This window comes from Pan troglodytes, chromosome 10 (genome assembly GCF_028858775.2).
Source record: "Pan troglodytes isolate AG18354 chromosome 10, NHGRI_mPanTro3-v2.0_pri, whole genome shotgun sequence".
Lineage (NCBI taxonomy): Eukaryota > Metazoa > Chordata > Mammalia > Primates > Hominidae > Pan > Pan troglodytes.
In genome coordinates, this window is record NC_072408.2 from 128793294 (window position 1) to 128811831 (window position 18538).

General features: G+C 50.7%; 1 protein-coding gene across 18 annotated transcripts in view; it reads left to right on the forward strand.

Moving 5' to 3' along the window:
* CFAP251 (cilia and flagella associated protein 251) overlaps positions 1–18538 on the forward strand; it is an 85415-nt gene that overhangs the window by 38835 nt on the left and 28042 nt on the right. For 8 of the 18 annotated variants that reach the window (XM_063785149.1, XM_063785151.1, XM_054664690.2 and 5 more), the window contains 6 exons: positions 910–1160; positions 1741–1892; positions 5375–5548; positions 6768–6952; positions 11714–11828; positions 12765–12928. In XM_063785149.1, the coding sequence (XP_063641219.1) occupies positions 910–1160; positions 1741–1892; positions 5375–5548; positions 6768–6952; positions 11714–11828; positions 12765–12928 (1041 nt within the window). Of the gene's footprint in view, positions 1–909; positions 1161–1740; positions 1893–5374; positions 5549–6767; positions 6953–11713; positions 11829–12764; positions 12929–13644; positions 14726–16314; positions 16826–18538 lie in introns of those variants that run through there. The other 10 variants (XM_063785157.1, XM_054664697.2, XM_054664698.2 and 7 more) reach the window with 5 other exon arrangements.

The following is an 18538-nucleotide window of genomic DNA, read 5'->3' on the forward strand; positions in this document are numbered from 1 at the left end:
GATATCTCCCTGGCTGATTGTGATAACCATTGGATCATTTAAAAAATTAATGAAACATAAGGCCGGGCGTGGTGGCTCACGCCTGTAATCCCAGCACTTTGGGAGGCCAAGGCGGGTGGATCACGAGGTCAGGAGATCGAGACCATCCTGGCTAACATGGTGAAACCCCGTCTCTATTAAAAATACAAAAAATTAGCCGGGCGTGGTGACGGGTGCCTGTAGTCCCAGCTACTCGGGAGGCTGAGGCAGGAGAATGGCGTGAACCCGGGAGACGGAGCTTGCAGTGAGCTGAGATAGCGCCACTCTACTCCAGCCTGGGCGACAGAGCGAGACTCTGTCTCAAAAAAAAAAAAAAAAAAAATTAATGAAACATGACTTTAATATTAAGACTCTTTAGTAACTGGAAGCTGGAAAGTCCTGATCCCTGATCTCTCACCTCTGTTGAGTCTGGAGTCTTTTGCTGCAGGTTGGTCTCTTTTCTCTAAGCTGAGCTTGTCCTAGCCACTGCGGTTAAAGGCACTGGATAATTAATAGCCATAACATTTCAAGACCGAATTATCTGTGAGTCTGCTTAATTACCCTTGCAGTAGTTACAGGCACATCTGTATGTGTGCACCAAACTCCATATTTGCATACACAAATGAATATTTGCATGTGCAGATTAGCTAATTGTACAACTGACTGTCCATCTGCATACTTAATGACTCAATTTACATGGAGAAAAGTGGGCTTTTTCACTTGCAAATGGAGGCTGTTGGGTATTGGTGGTATATTTTTGGAAATGTTGGGTTAATAATGTCACTAAATTACAGACGACAGAGGCGTTTTATGTGCAATTAGAAGCAGAATAGCTGGCATGCCCCATTCCCTGCAAACACTGATATTGTTTGGTCTCTCCTTGGCAAACAGGAATTTTATCATTGGAACATCTGATGCCGCGGTGTACCACTTAACAACAGATGGGACCAAACTTGAGAAGTTATTTGTAGAGCCCAAGGATGCCATTTGTGCCATCTCCTGCCACCCATATCAACCCCTCATTGCCATCGGGAGCATCTGTGGGATGATCAAAGTGTGGAATTATGAAAACAAACAATATCTTTTCAGCAGGGTTTTTGAGAAGGGGCTTGGAGTCCAGAGCCTGACCTACAACCCGGAAGGTATTCTCATCTTATCAGCCTACCATCGGTTCCACATGGACAGCCCTGAAAGGGATGGATGCACCTGGGCTGGCATAGCTCCAGGAAGTCTCCCCGACTCCAGCCCCCAGCAGGCTGGATGAGGCGCCTTCTCTCCGGGGCTCCCGCGGTGTCCTGGGCCTATCTGTGCGTCTCTGCGCGCTCACCCCAGCAGGCTGGATGAGGCGCCTTCTCTCCGGGGCTCCCGCGGTGTTCTGGGCCTATCTGTGCGTCTCTGCGCGCTCACCCCAGCAGGCTGGATGAGGCGCCTTCTCTCCGGGGCTCCCGCGGTGTTCTGGGCCTATCTGTGCGTCTCTGCGCGCTCACCCCAGCAGGCTGGATGAGGCGCCTTCTTTCCGGGGCTCCCGCGGTGTTCTGGGCCTATCTGTGCGTCTCTGCGCGCTCACCCCAGGAGATTACGCGTTTCGGTTCATTTCTCCGCACGGGAGCTTTGTTGTGTTAGTTGCTGTCTTCTCCGCACCCAGAACAAAGCCTGGCACAGACTCAACATCTCTTGAATGAATGTAATCCTTTTCCATCGTTCTCTGGCTTGTCATTTCAGGAGCCCTTCTTGGAGCTGGCTTTACAGAGGGGACAGTTTACGTTCTTGATGCAATGTCTTTAGAAAATGAAAGCCCAGAGCCTTTCAAATATTCCAGAACCAGTGTGACTCATATAAGCTTTTCCCATGACTCCCAGTATATGGCAACTGCTGTAAGTATTTTCATGGACAACCCATCCAGTGGCTTAGCAATTTTATTTGAAACCAAAAGAGGCCAGACATAGTAGCTAACACCTGTAATCCCAATGATTTGGGAGGCCGAGGTGGGAGGATCATTGGAGGACAGGAATTCAAGACCAGCCTAGGAAACACAGCAGGACCCCACTGCTACAAAAACATTTTTTAAAAATTAGCCAGGACTTGTGGCACACATCTGTAGCCCCAGTTATCCAGGAGGCTGAGGCGGGAGGACCCCTGCGGGCCAGGAGTTTGGGGTTACAGTGAGCTATAAGGCAGGTATGTTGGTCTGCCTTTATGTTGGGAGGGAAAAGCAGTGGTCTTCGCTAAACTCCTGTCCCTTCAGGCGCTCTCCATCCCCACACTGGTGCGGCCACTCCTCCGGTTTGTGTACACAACGCTTCTGAAGCCAAAGCCGTCTCAGCATAGTGTGGGTGCACACAGTCCAGCCTCTGTGTCCCCTCAGGCCAGGCTCTCCCACTCCAACTGGGTTCACTTGCAGCCTTCATACCTTTCAAAAACACATAGCTTTTTTATTGTATGTAGCTGGACAAAGAAAAGGAAGGACAAAGGCACAAAGAGTCAGGCTTTTGGCTTTCCACAGACAGCGAGGGGGCACCTGGAAAGGAGTGTAAAACCATAGTTTCACGTTCATACTTTCTTCCCCGCTACCTTTTCAGTTTTCTGCTTTTAACTTTAATTTTCTTATCTGTAAAATGGGCATTAGGCCAGGTGTAGCTTATACCTGTAATCCCAGCACTTTGGGAGGTCGAGGCAGTCAGATTGCTTGAGGCAAGAGTTCGAGACCAGCCTGGGCAACATGGTGAGACCCCCATCTCTACAAAAACTAATGAAAAAAAACTAGCCAGGTATGGTGGCGTGTGCCTGTAGTCCTAGCTACTTAGGAGGCTGAGGCTGGAGGATCTTTTGAGCCCAGGAGACTGAGACTGCAGTGAGCCGTGATCAGGCCACTGCACTCTAGCCTGGGCAACAGATCAAGACTCTTGTCTCAAAAAAAAACCCAAAAAAACTAAACTAAAACTAAAATGGATATTGTTTTACTACTTGCCTGAATAGACTAAGATTATTTTTGAAGAAAATATTCTTTTTTTTTTTTATAATTTGGTTATCATTTTTTTTTAATTTATTTTTTTATTGATAATTCTTGGGTGTTTCTCACAGAGGGGGATTTGGCAGGGTCATGGGACAATCGTGGAGGGAAGGTCAGCAGACAAACAAGTGAACAAAGGTCTCTGGTTTTCCTAGGCAGAGGACCCTGCGGCCTTCCGCAGTGTTTGTGTCCCTGGTTACTTGAGATTAGGGAGTGGTGATGACTCTTAACGAGCATGCTGCCTTCAAGCATCTGTTTAACAAAGCACATCTTGCACCGCCCTTAATCCATTTAACCCTGAGTGGACATAGCACATGTTTCAGAGAGCACACACAGGGTTGGGGGTAAGGTCACAGATCAACGGGATCCCAAGGCAGAAGAATTTTTCTTAGTACAGAACAAAATGAAAAGTCTCCCATGTCTACTTCTTTCTACACAGACACGGCAACCATCTGATTTCTCAATCTTTTCCCCACCTTTCCCGCCTTTCTATTCCACAAAGCCGCCATTGTCATCATGGCCCGTTCTCAATGAGCTGTTGGGCACACCTCCCAGACGGGGTGGTGGCCGGGCAGAGGGGCTCCTCACTTCCCAGTAGGGGCGGCCGGGCAGAGGCGCCCCTCACCTCCCGGACGGGGCGGCTGGCCAGGCGGGGGGCTGACCCCCCCCACCTCTCTCCCGGACGGGGCGGCTGGCCGGGCGGGGGGCTGACCCCCCCACCTCCCTCCCGGACGGGGCGGCTGGCCGGGCAGAGGGGCTCCTCACTTCCCAGTAGGGGCGGCCGGGCAGAGGCGCCCCTCACCTCCTGGACGGGGCGGCTGGCCGGGCGGGGGGCTGACCCCCCCCACCTCCCTCCCGGACGGGGCAGCTGGCCGGGCGGGGGGCTGACCCCCCCACCTCCCTCCTGGACGGGGCAGCTGGCCGGGCAGAGGGGCTCCTCACTTCCCAGTAGGGGCGGCCGGGCAGAGGCGCCCCTCACCTCCTGGACGGGGCGGCTGGCCGGGCGGGAGGCTGACCCCCCCACCTCCCTCCCGGACGAGGCGGCTGGCTGGGCGGGGGGCTGACCCCCCCACCTCCCTCCTGGACGGGGCGGCTGGCCGGGCAGGGGGCTGACCCCCCCACCTCCCTCCCGGACGGGGCGGCTGGCCAGGCAGAGGGGCTCCTCACTTCCCAGTAGGGGCGGCCGGGCAGAGGGTCTCCTCACTTCTCAGACGGGGCGGCCGGGTAGAGACGCTCCTCACCTCCCAGACGGGGTCGCGGCCGGGCAGAGGCGCTCCTCACATCCCAGATGGGGCGGCGGGGCAGAGGTGCTCCCCACATCTCAGATGATGGGCGGCCGGGCAGAGACGCTCCTCACTTCCTAGACGTGATGGCGGCCGGGAAGAGGCGCTCCTCACTTCCTAGATGGGATGGCGGCCAGGCGGAGACGCTCCTCACTTTCCAGACTGGGCAGCCAGGCAGAGGGGCTCCCCACATCCCAGACGATGGGTGGCCAGGCAGAGACACTCCTCACCTCCCAGACGGGGTGGCGGCCGGGCAGAGGCTGCAATCTCGGCACTTTGGGAGGCCAAGGCAGGCGGCTGGGAGGTGGAGGTTGTAGCGAGCCGAGATCCCACCACTGCACTCCAGCCTGGGCACCATTGAGCACTGAGTGAAGGAGACTCCGTCTGCAATCCCGGCACCTCGGGAGGCCGAGGCTGGCGGATCACTCGCGGTTAGGGGCTGGGGACCGGCCTGGCCAACACAGCGAAACCCCGTCTCCACCAAAACCAGTCAGGCGTGGCAGCGCGTGCCTGCAATCGCAGGCACTCGGCAGGCTGAGGCAGGAGAATCAGGCAGGGAGGTTGCAGTGAGCCGAGATGGCAGCAGTACAGTCCAGCTTCGGCTCCGCATGAGAAAGGGAGACCGTGGAAAGAGAGGGAGACCGGAGGGAGAGGGAGAGGGAGAGGGAGAGGGAGAGGGACAGCTTGAAGAAAATATTCTTAGTATTTTTTTTTTTTTGATAGGGTCCTGCTCTGTTGTACAGGCTGAAGTGCAGTGGTACGATCTTGGCTCGCTGCAACCTCCTCCTCCCAGGTTCAAGCAATTCTTGTGTCAGCCTCCCAAGTAGCTGGAATTATAGGCATGTGCCACCACGCCCAGCTAATTTTTGTATTTTTAGTAGAGATGGGGTTTTGCCATATTGGCCAGGCTGGTCTCGAACTCCCGACCTCAGGTGATCCACCCACCTTGGCCTCCCAAAGTGCTGGGATTACAGGCGTGAGCCACCGCGCCTGGCCCATAATGATGATTCTTAATTTACTAAACGTAAAATGGGATAACTCCTTCTCTTTTGCTCATCTTCAGGATAGAAGTTTTACTGTGGCTGTTTACATGCTGGTGGTCAGAAATGGACAAAGGGTCTGGGAGTACTTAGCAAGACTTCGCTCTCATCGCAAAAGCATTCGAAGTCTCCTGTTTGGGGTTTACCTGGACAGCAATGAGCCTAGACTGCTGAGCCTTGGGACAGACAGGCTCTTGGTGAGCTGTTTAGTTTTCGTTGACCTGGTCGCCAGGACTGTGTCTCACTCTTGTGACATCCCTGGCATCTTGCATAGAGCCAGGCCCACAGTACGTGTGTTTGTTGGAGAAAATGAATGCACAGTGAAGGATCACAAACCTCTCCAGGTTGGCATTTTGCCTTAACATGGCTGGGACACCACCTGGGGACTCCTGTTCTGAACGAGGAGGCTTCCCGGGCAGCGACAAGTCAGAAGGCAAGGAGCGGGGAGTTCCCCATAGCTTGGAAAGCAGCCGCCCTTGCCTCCCAGTGTGCACAGGGAGGGCTGACACTCACTAACACTGTCTTCATGTCCATTAGTTGGGGCCAGGCTGCTACCTAAATGTGAAAACTAGGAGAGGTTGTGAGATAAGAGGAAAAGGTAGGGATGGGCAAACGCAATATTACAGAGTCAGGTGAAATGGATTCAACCAGTCATTGTATCTGTCTGTTTTTCCTTCCTCCCTCCCTCCCTCCCTCCTTTCTTCTCCCCCTCTCTCCCTCCCTCCCTTCCTTCCTTCCCTTTCTTCTTCCCTCCCTCCCCTGCCCCTCCCTTCTTTCTCTCCCCTTCCTTCCTTTATTCAGTTTCTCCATCCATTCATCCATCTGTCCATCCATCCATCCGTCCATCCACCCATCCATCCATCCATTCTGCCCTGCCCACGGAAGCATACCTGTATGGGCCCAGTTCAGTGGCTGCTGATTTGTGACTGCCAAGTGTTGGGCTGAGATTTAGATATGAATTAGTTCCTAAGATAATAAGTGACACAGTATAACAGAACTGTAAGACGTCAGGTGTGGGAATCAGCTGGATGTAAATTTGAATTTTTGAATTTTTACTCTGCCACTTTTTAGCTATGTGACCTTGGACAAGCCACTCTGAACATCCTTGAACATCTGTTTTCTCATCTGTAAAATGGGCAGAACAGTACCCCTTTGCAGGGAAGTTCTGAGGATGACATGACAGCTGTTTTTAGAGCACTCAGCTCATTGTCTTCCAGGTAGTGAATTCTCAGTACTGATGACTTAGTCAGTGTCAGGTCTAGGCAAGTCTTCTCTTAGGAGACCTGATACTGTCTCCCCCAGAACAGCACTGTTGGCTGATAATTATAAAGGCTGTCACCCAAGAGCTTGGGGTTCCTTAGCTGAGCCTTTAATTTGGCTTGGTCCTCATGTGTGTCCATCTGGGCTCCTCTGCAGATAGAGTATGATCTTCTCAGGAGCTACAAAGACCACCTGGAAGTCCTGGACATTCACCACACCGACCAGGGCTGCTATCCCACCTGCATGGTCTGGTACCCACCGCTCACCAGGGAACTCTTCCTGCTTATTTGCAACAGTGGCTACAAAGTGAAGCTTTTTAATGCTACTACCAAAATGTGCAGGTAAGCACCCGGAGCTTCCCATTGCAGGGGGCGTGGATCGAGTTCTCTGCCCCCAACCTGTTTCAGGTCTCCACATAGGGACCTGCAGGCAGCTTGGCTACTATTATCATCCTCTTCGCTTTGCAGAGGAGGAGACTGAGGCACAGATAACGTAAGTAATTCTCACCAAGGTCATGTGGCCCTGTGTGGAGGTGAGATGTGCAGAATCCAGGAAGGACACAGACCCTGGGGCCCTGGGAAAGTTGCTAATGCTATCTCCTATTCTCCTCTCATTAAGAAAAACATAGTTTGACCTGGCTACTAACAATTGTTTGATTTTTTCTTACTCTTGGGTCTCAAAGGAGTTTTAACTTTAATTGCTAGCCCTCCTTTGTTTACACCCTGCGTGAGCCAGGTACCGTTTTAGGTGCTGAAGATGATGAAAACAGAACAGTTTCCATCACTGTGGAGTTTACGTGTTGGCGGGGGCAGGTGATGCAATGGCGTGAACAAGTAGCAAGTTAGTAGGTATGTGGTAATCAGGTCTGTGCAAAGAAGAAAAAAAAAAAAAAGGAAAAGGAAAAGGCAGGATAAAAAGATGGGGAGGCAGGGAAGGCCTTGGAGAGCAGGGGACATCTGAGCATCCAGACAGAGACTTGAAGAAAGTGAGGGGGAAGCAAGGGGCGGCTGTGCGGTTGGAGGAAAGACAGTGGATCAGCAAGGGCCAATGAGTGAAGGTGGGAGGCGTCTGGGGTTTGGGAAATGCCGCGAAGGCTGGTGAGGCCAGAGTGGAATGGGCAAGGAGGGGGCATGGGAGAGCGAGTCAGAGGTACGGGCTGGTGCCAGGCACACGGCACCCTGGAGACTCCGGTTCCTTCCCGGGTAAGGCGAGAGCTAGTGGAGGGTTTTGAGCAGGGGAGTGACATGTTCTGATTGATTCTTTAGAATGATGTCTGGCTTCTGTACAGAGAGCAGACTCTGGGGCGCAAAGGTAGAAGCAAGATTCGGGAAACTGGTGTGAGAGCTGATGGCGGCTTGGCCCTGAGGGCAGAAGAGAGGGGTCAGATTCTGGATATATCCTGCCGGCAAAGCAAACAGCGTTTGCTAATGGAGGGAACAGGAGGTGTGAGAGAAGACACCTCTCGAAGTCAGAAGAATGGACTGGACCTTTAAAGAGATGAGGAGGACAAGGGAAAGATAGCTTTGAGATAAACCAGGGGTCAGACTGGACAAGGCAAGCTTGAGATGCCTGCTTGGCATTCAGGTGGGAACCCACGAATCAGACTCTGGATTGTGGAGGTCCCGGGAGAGCTGGGCTGGAGTCAGGAACACAGGATGGTTGAAGGCATGAGACGGGGAGGACACCAGCTGGGGAGCAGGGCGTCCGCTGCTGGGGAGCAGGGAGTCCACAGCCAGGGAGCAGGGCATCTGCAGCCCAGCATCCTAGAGTGGCGTCTCCTCCCTCCTGATGCCATCCTGCACATGCACGTGGGCCCCTGTGCTTTGGCCCCTGTGAGCCCTCACAAGAAACACCGACGATTGTGCCTCGAGTACAGCAGGGCCTGCACTGTCATCCCATTCCCTCATCCACAGCCCTGCTAACTATTCTCCCGCCGAGCTTCAGGAGGCTGTGTGACTTGTCCAAGGTCAAGCAGAGCAGGACTTGACCCTTGACCCTAGCCCTGACCCCATCCTCTACTCAGCGCTGTGGGGCCTCGACACAGCCCTGGCTTTGGGATCTTACCTGGTCAGCCCTGGAGGGGAGCTTCTGCCTTTGGTTTGGCTGTGTCTTGGGTATGGCTGGAAAGAAGGATGGAGGCAGGAGAAGTTCGAAGGGAGAATGTTTCAGTGATCCACCACGACCACCACCACTGCCACTGCCACCACCACCAGGAGAAGGAAGTCAGGGAACTGGCAGCAGCTGGCTCAGGCTTGAGGACTATCATGGTTTTGAAATGTATCTCAGATAAGACAGGTCCTCAAAAGGCCAGGACCACCCGGGATTATTTGTTGTTGTTGTTGTTGTTGTTGTAAACAGTTCTTTCCCAGAAGGCACAAGAAAAAATGACTGAGAAATGCCATGTTTTATGGTAGAGAGAAAAATCCAGGACAGTTTCCTTAAACGATTAAAACACTGGAAAGCATGTGTAAAGAGGAGCTTTAGAAAGATTTCAGAATCATTGTGCATAGTTTTTAATGAAAACATACTTTTTGGACAAAGAATATCTCTCAGATATGCACAGTCCTAAGACACCGAATTGGCAGAGCTGGAGAATGAGGGCTGGCAGACCTCGGGCCTGAAGTTCCTGCTAACAGTCATTCACTGGAGGAAAGAGGCAGGAGGGACTTTTAGACACAAAGTTGGGAGATTCTGCCTATTGATGATCAATCTGAAATTAGCATAAAGCATCTTAAAAATTTTTATCAAGGTGATACTCATGTAACATAAAACGAACCGTTTGAAAGTGAACAGTTCAGCCGGGCGTGGTGGCTCACGCCCCAGCATTTGGGAGGGGCCGAGGCAGGTGGATCGCCTGAGGTCAGGAGTTCGAGACCAGCCTGGCCAACATGGTGAAACCCTGTCTCTACTAAAAATACAAAAATTAGCCGGGCGTGGTGGCATGCACCTGTAATCCCAGCTACGTGGGAGACTGAAGCAGGAAATCTCATGAACCCGGGAGGTGGAAGTTGCAGTGAGGCAGGATTTTACTAGCCACTTTACTCCAGCCTGGGCGACAGAGCTAGACTCTGTCTTAAAAAAAATAAAATAAAATAAAATAAAATAAAATAAAATAAAGAAAGTGAACAGTTCCATGGCATTTAGTACTCATGGTGCTGTGCAACCCCCACTGTAGCTTCAGAGCATTTCCATCATTCCAGAATAAAAGCCCTTGCATAAAGCATCTTGTAAGCTGTAGGAATAAGAAAGCCTCATAACCATGGCTTAATTGGGAAGGAATTGTCTTTTTGTGATAAATCCAAAAGAATGTAAAAATGCATTTAAAAAAGATTTGAAAGAACATGAAAAGGCAGTTCACAGGAAAAGGCCAATAAACCTATGAGCAGATGCTCACTAGTATGTCAAAGATGCAAATGAAAACAAGATATCATTTTTTCACCAATCAGATTAGCAAAGATAAAAATGATTGATAGTGCTTAGCATTGGCAAGAGGCTAGGAAAACGGGCACTCTCATCCGCTTCTGGGGGCGGGTGTGAATCAGTGTAACCTTTTGGGAAAGGAATTTGTCACCCTCTATTAAATTTTATCATATCTTCTGACTTCTAGGAATGTAGCCCACAGAAGTACTCACACAGTATGCCAAGACATAAGTAAAAGGATGTCTTGTTTGAAAATATTTTTAAAAATGGAAACAATCCAAATGCCCATTAATAGGGGATCAGTTAAACAATGGTTTGTCAGTACACTGGAACACGATGCTGCTTTTAGAAAGAAAAAAAAAGGAAGAGTAAGACAGCTCTCTGTGTAATGACATGGAAATATCTCAAAGATGTAATACGAGATAAAGCAAATTACCAATGAAGCATGAATAGCATAATTCTATTTTTATATAAAATTATAATTACAAAAGAAATTCTTGAGTCATATACACCAAACTATTACTCATGATTATCTTGGGATAGGGTGCAGCAATGTGGAGATATAGATTTTCTCCTTCTTCTTCTTCTTCTTTTTTTTTTTTTTTTTTTTGAGGCAGGGTCTCACTCTGTTGCCCAGGCTGGAGTGCAGTGGCATGATCTCAGCTCACTGCAGCCTCGACCTCCCAGGCTCAAACAATGCTCCCACCTTAGCCTCAGGCCACCAAGCCGGGCTAATTTTTCATAGAGACAGGAAACTACTATGTTGCCCAGGCTGGACTCAAACTCCTAACCCCAAGCAATCCTCCCACCTTAGCCTCCCAAAGTGCTGGGATTATGGGAATGAGCCACTGCGTTCTGCCCATGACCAGAGTCTTAAAACCTATGTTGAGATTTATGGAATTTTAAAAACTCTTCCCTTCCCTCCCCTCCCCTCCCCTCTCCTTCCCTCCCCTTCCCTCCCCTCCCCTTCCCTCCCCTCCCCCTCCCCTTCCCTTCTTCTTCCTTTCGATGGAGTCTTGCTCTGTCACCCAGGATGGAATGCAGTAGCGTGATTTCACCTCATTACAACCTCCACCTCCTAGGTTCAAGCGATTCTCATGCCTCAGCCTCCTGAGTAGCTGGGACTACAGGCGTGCACCACTATGCCTGGCTAATTTTTTTTTTTTTTTTTTTTTTTTTTAGTAGAGATGGTGTTTCACCATGTTGGCCAGGCTGGTCTTGAAACTCCTGACCTCAGTTGATCCACCTGCCTCGGCCTCCCAAAGTACTGGGATTACAGGCGTGAGCCACCATGCCCCATCCATGACCAAAGAGTCTTTTTTTTTTTTTTTGAGATGGAGTCTCACTTTGTCACCTAGGCTGGAGTACAGTGGCGTAATCTCAGCTCACTGCAACCTCCACCTCCCAGTTTCAAGCGATTCTCCTGCCTCAGCCTCCTGAGTAGCTGGGATTGCAGGCACCTGCCACCACGCCTGGCTAATTTTTGTATTTTTAGTAGAGACGGGGTTTCACCATATTGGCCAGGCTGGTCTCAAACTCCTGACCTTGTGATCCGCCTGCCTTGGCCTCCCGAAGTGCTGGGATTACAGGTGTGAGCCACCGCGCCTGGCCCGACCAAAGAATCTTAAAACCTATGTTGAGATTTGTGGAATTTTAAAAACTCTTTCTCTTTTTGCCTTCAGAAAGACGCTTCTGGGGCCAGCTTATGGTTCCCCTATTGAGCAGACACAAGTCCTCCCAGTGAGAAGCATGGCGGAGCTACAGAAACGCTACTTGGTGTTTATTAACAGAGACAAGGTAACAGCGCTCTCTTCTCCAGTTCTGGGAGTTGACTCTGTGTGTCATGAGCAGCAGTCATTACTGAAGATCACGAGACTCAGAGAGTTCTGGGTTTACAGCCAAGCCCAACTGCTTCCACCCCAGTCAGCTGTGATACTGAAAATTGCCCTTGATGAGTTAGGAAGACTCTTGGGAGACATTTCTGAGCGGAGTTACTGCATTTTCTATATTCCCAGTGAAGATACATGGGCCACCAAAGGATTTTTCCTTCTTATTTATTTACATGGAAAAACTCTTATAAAAATATGCAAATTAGTTACACTTTGTTGTACATTTAATGAATAATCTGCGTTGAAAAGTGTAAAGTCGGGCCAGGTGAGGTGGCTCACGCCTGTAATCCCAGCACTTTGGGAGGCCAAGGCGGGCGGATCATGAGGTCAGGAGATCGAGACCATCCTGGCTAACACGGTGAAACCCCGTCTCTACTAAAAATACAAAAAATGAGCCGGGCGTGGTGGTGGGCGCCTGTAGTCCCAGCTACTCGGGAGGCTGAGGCAGGAGAATGGCATGAACCCGGGAGGCGGAGTTTGCAGTAAGCCGAGATCATGCCACTGCAGTCCAGCCTGGACGACAGAGTGAGACTCCGTCAAAAAAAAGAAAAGTGTAAAGTCATAGGTTGTGAGATGTATTCTGGAAAACCCTGGACAACTGACCATGAAGGCAGGGAGGAAAGCTTCCCTTCTGTGTACCTGTTAGAGCTGTGCAAGGGGCCCCCTACCAGGGCTGGTGTGTGTGGATGCCCAGCTACGTTAAATGTGGCTCTCACACTCAGAGATGGGTCCAGACACACAGGTCCTTCTGGCACACAGATCTGGAGGTGACATGTGAACGTGCCAGGCCTCTCTCGGGCCCAGCTACCTGAGTCTGAATATCCAATTATGTGTTCCTTTCTAGGTGGGACTTCAGATCTTACCAGTTGACGGCAATCCACATAAGACATCTGCTATTGTTTGCCACCCGAACGGGGTGGCCAGCATGGCCGTTTCCTATGACGGCCGCTACGCCTTCACTGCGGGAGGGCACGATCGCTCGGTGGTGCAGTGGAAAATCACCTTAAGGTACACGATGGGGCGAGAAGGAAGATATCAAGTGTAAACTCCTTTTCACTCAGCAACAGTGATAGACACTGAACCCTACTGCGTGCCAGGCACTGTGCTAGGATGTCACAGGGCCTGGCCTTCAGGTTGCTCCCCGGTGGCATTGCTCACATTACTCTGCAGACAGGAGTTGCTGTCCTGTCCCATGGACCAATGGTGTTTGTAGTTCAGGCGATGTGACAGCACCTTGGGCTCACCCCTGCTCCCTAAAATGCTTCTCCCTCTGCTCCACATATCCACACCTGCTAGAAAGATCTAGGCCGACCCTCCAAAGCATATACTACGGAAATAGTAAGAGGATCATTTCAAGTGGTATTTTCGGCTCCTCTTCTCACCCTCCCTGCCCTGAATGGAGAACCTCTGCCTGAGGCGAGGCTGGAGAATTCTAGAGTTGAACATTGGAGAGTATGTGGACTTTGAGGTGAAAGGGATAATATGAGTTTGAATATGGGCCCACCCTCTACTGGCTATGGGGCCTAGGGCAAGCTTCTTAACGTCCCTGATCTTTAGATTCCTTGCATGCGAAATGGGGGTGATAGCATGTGAAATGGGGGTGATAATAGGAACTTCTGTAGGATCCCTGTAAAGATCAGGTAGTTTAATAGGGGAAAAGCACCTAGTACAGAGCAAAGTACTCGGCAAGTGAATGATTTCCTTTCGTCTCTTCTTCCTGTAAGGGCATTTGCTTATGAGCTCAGAATCTTCCCTAATAAAGAGGGGACAAGCACCCACACTGTCCTCTCATCTACCCAAATCCGGCATGCTGCCGCAGGGCAGAGTCAACCATGTGGCAGCCGGTTCCTGTTCCTGACCACTTCTCCAAGCCCCTGCGCTGCCTGTGGCTCGGCTGGGCCTCTCTCGGCAGTGTGACGTTGAGGAGCAAAAACAGCTCAGAGGCACCTTCCTTCCTCGGAGAACAAACCTGATTCCTGGCTGCCAGCACAGTGTACCCCCTGCCATCTGCCAAATGCACATCTTTCTTTTTATGGCAGATATTGAAGCTTCTACTCTTAACCTGAATATGAGCAAAAATAGCCGGTTAAATCTGCTTTGGAACCACGGTGGTTTGAGATTGCACTTGCAGCTCTGACTTCCACCCCACCTTCACCTGAGAGAGCAGATCTTGGGAACTTGAGGATTTAGGAGCTGGAGGTGAACTCTCCTATTGAAAAGGGATCATGGCCTCAGAATGGCTGCCTGGTTCCTTGCTCCCTGGCTTGTTGCCTGGAACCATGGGGGCAAGCCACACCCTGTGGGGACAAGCAGAACCTTCCCTTCTATTTGTTGTTGTTGTTGAGACAGGGTCTGGCTCAGTCGCTCAGGCTGTAGTACAGAGGTGTGATCATGGCTCACTGCAGCCTCGAACTCCTGGGCTCAAACAATTCTCCTGCCTCAGCCTCCTGAGTAGCTGGGACCACAGGCATATGCCACTGTGCCTGGCTAACTTTAAAAAAAATTTTTTTGTCGATACAGAGTCACACCAAACCTAGGCTGGTCTTGAACTCATGGGCTCAAGCCTTGGGCACCTAAAGTGTTGGGATTACAGATGTGAGCCACTGCACCCAGCTAGAACCTTCCTTCTGAAATGTTTGTCTTCTTCTCAGTCGTCGTGGGATCTGGAATGGTAGAAATTTAAGAAGAAGAAAAAAAGGCCTCTGCTTTCCAATAGCTTTCGCCTGGCCAGAGTCCAGGCTTCTGAGAATTTCAATTTAATCTGTGGTGGGGACAAAGGATCATTATAAACTAATTATCACTTCATTGCTGCTTCTGGTGACTTAATATGATCAGCACTTCACTAATGGAGAGAAATGTAAAAAACCTAAACAAGTAAACAAACAGAATTTCCTACTAGAGTTACTGATGATGAGTTGTAGGGGAGATAAAGATGATAAATCCCCTCACATTCGATCATTTCAGTCAGTGCACCCCTTGGCCCCAACTGCTACCATCACAGTCTATGGCGCTTCCGCCCCGGGAGAGCCCCTTCCATCCCCTCTCTCAGGGTTCATTCCACACGCCCCTTCTTCTCCCGCTCCGTGCTAGCATGCACCCTTTCTCTTCTCCTTGTCTGGCATCTGTTTCCAAATCCTGCATTACTTTTTTGTGCTCATCCTCCCTGCCTCCTGTCATCCTGATGCCCTGCTCAGCCAAGAGCAGAGAGACCCCGATTTGAATCCTAGCTATCACTACCTGCTTGCTGGATGACGCCAGGCAAGTCCCTTCACTTCTCGGAGCCTCAGTTCCTCCAACTCTTAAATGGGACTGCTACCACCAAGTTCAGACCATTCCTCCTCCTCCTCATCCAGGGAGCGCTTACAGAGCACCTATGTGTGCTTGCCACAGGGCTGAGCTTTAGCTCCTTTCCAGAAGTACTGTATGGATTGCTGGGTACAGAGCAGGTTTTCAATAAGTGTCACTTCCCTTTTGTGCCCTAATGACCTCTTTTCTGTTGCAAGTGTTAGAAACACAATTTAGGCAAAAGGGAATGTATGAGAAGGTCGTTGGGATCGCATGTAGCTACACCACAAGAAGGTCACGGACAGCGGCACACTTGGTGCCCACAGCACTTGCTGTCCACTTGGCCCTGCTGTTGGCTTCATTCTCTGCAGAACTGGGTTTCCTTACTCAGCAGGAAGATGGCTGCTGACAGTTCCCAAATTTCACAAATTATAGCTCTCACCACAGAGAGAGGGAGTCTCTTTCCCAGCTTGTGTTGGAGAAATCCCAGTACAGCCCCCAGGCCCCTCTGGGGTCAGTTGACGGTGGCCAGGAGGTAGGGGATGTAGAGGAGCTCTGAACACCAGGGCCGGGAGCTGCGGGCTGTTCTCAGAGGACCAGGTGCTCTTGCTACCCTTTCCCCTCAGGGGCTCCTGCTGGGGACAGGCTCCTCTGTGTCACTTCTGGCCTTTACCTGGCCCTGCTCCAGAGCCACATGGCTAAAAGTGGCCTTGCTGCTCACTGAGCTTGTCGGGATTGGGCCTGGGCCTGGCCTGGAGGCCACAGAGAGGGAGCCCTCTCAGCTGGACACTTGCCTCCATGGCAAGTGCTGAGAAGTGGGGAAGACCCTTGCTGGAGGGGCCCTTGCTGGAGGGTCTTGCTGGAGGGGCCCTCAGGCACCCCTGGAGAATACCCAGGTTCCTCAGACCTTAAGCCAGCCCGTGGGCTTGTGCATGCCTCAGTGAGAGGACCCAGGACAGTGCATGGCAGACTCTTCCTAAGAAAGGTGTAGGAGTGTGCTGATACCCATTTCCATGGCCGTAATAATCCCAACCACTTGTGCTGAGTTTTCTCAGGGCTGGGGCCTGTACTGAGTGAGTTCCATGTATCATCTGATTTCATCCTGACAGCCATCCTGGGAGCCAGGCACCAATATTATCCCCATCAGACACATCAAGAAGCTAACTCCAAGGAGTCTGATGACTGCCCAAGCAATGGAGGAGGCAGTGGAGCTGGGATTCACAGCCAGGGCTTTCTAAGTCCACCCCACACCTTAACAAACATTCATTACAGGAGGAAAATAAAGGACTTTTGTCTCCAATCTTTGTGATATGGTTTGGCTCTGTGTTCCTACCCAAATCTCATCTTGAATTGTACTCCGATAATTCCCGTGTATGGTGGGAGGGACCTGGTGGGAGATGGTTGGATGGTGGGGGGGCAGGGGGTGGTTTCCCCCATGTTGTTCTCGTGATAGTGAATAAGTCTCACAAGATCTGATGGTTTGATAAGGGGAAACCTGTTTCACTTGGCTCTCATTCTCTCTTGCCACTGCCATGTGAGACGTGCCTTTCACCTTCCGCCATGATTGTGAGGCCTCCCCAGCCACATGAAACTGTAACAATAAACCTCTTTCTTTTGTAAGTTGTGCAGTCTCAGTTATGTCTTTATCAGCAGCATGAAAATGGACTAATATAGTACATTGGTACCAGTAGAATGGGGCACTGCTGAAAAGATATCTGAAAATGTCAAAGTGACTTTGGAACTGGGTAACAGGCAGAGGTTGGAACAGTTTGGAGGGCTCAGAAGAAGACAGGAAGATGTGGGAAAGTTTGGAACTTCCTAGAGACTTGTTGAATGGCTTTAGCCAAAAGCCTGATAGTGATATGGACAATAAGGTCCAGGCTGAGGTGGTCTCAGATGGAGATGAGGAACTTGTTGGGAACTGGAGCAAAAGTGATTCTGTTATGTTTTAGCAAAGAGACTGGTGGCATTTTGCCCCTGCCCTAGAGATTTGTGGAACTTTGAACTTGAGAGAGATGATTTAAGATATCTGGTAGAATAATTTTTTTTTTTTTTTTTTGAGATGGAGTCTCACTCTGTCACCCAGGCTGGAGTGCAATGGCACGATCTTGGCTCACTGCAACCTCCACCTCCCGGGTTCAAGTGATTCTCCTGCCTCAGCCTCCTGAGTAGCTGGAACCACAGGTGTGTGCCACCCTGCCCGGCTAATTTTTTGTATTTTTAGTAGAGAAAGGGTTTCACTGTGTTAGCCAGGATGGTCTCGATCTCCTGACCTCGTGATCCACCTGCCTTGGCCTCCCAAAGTGCTGGGATTACAGGCATGAGTTACCATGCCTGGCCTCTGGCGGAAGAAATTTCTAAGCAGCAAAGCATTCGAGAGGTGACTTGGGTGCTGTTAAAGGCATTCAGTTTTATAAAGAAAGCAGAGCATAAAAGTTCGGAAAATTTGCAGCCTGACTATGTGATAGAAAAGAAAAACCCATTTTCTGAGGAGAAATTCAACCCAACTGCAGAAATTTGCCTATGTAACCAATAGCTGAATGTTAATCTGCAAGACAATGGGGAAAATGTCTCCAGGGCATGTCAGACATCTTCTTGGCAGCCCCTCCCATCACAGTCCTGGAGGCCTAGGAGAAAATGGTTTCTTGGGACAAGCCCAGGATCCTCATGCTGTGTGCTGCCTAGGGACTTGGTGCCCTGCATCCCAGCCACTCCAGTCATGGCTGAAAGGGGCCAACGTAGAGCTCGGGCTGTGGCTTCAGAGGGTGGAAGCCCCAAGCCTTGGCAGCTTTCATGACGTGTTGAGCCTGCCAGTCCACAGAAGTCAAGAATTGGGGTTTGGGAACCTCTGCCTAGATTACAGAAGGTGTATGGAAACACCTTGATGCCCAGGCAGAAGTTCGTTGCAGGGGCAGGGCCCTCATGGAGCACCTCTGCTAGAGCAGTGTGGAAGGGAAATGTGGGGTCAGAGCCCCCACACAGAGTCTCTACTGGGGCACTGCCTAGTGGAGCTGTGAGAAGAGGGCCACCATCCTCCAGACCTCAGGATGGTAGATCCACTGACAGCTTGCACTGTTTGCCTGGAAAAGCCATAGACACTAATGCCAGCCCATGAAAGCAGCCAGGAGGGAGGCTGTACCCTGTAAAGCCACAGGGATGGAGCTGCCCAAGACCATGGAAACCCACCTCTTGCATCAGCGTGACCTGGATATAAGACATGGAGTCAAAGGAGATCATTTTGGAGCTTTAAGATTTGACTGCCCTCCTGGATTTCAGACTTGCATGAGGCCTGTAGCCCCTTTGTTTCGGCCAATTCCTCCCATTTGGAATGGC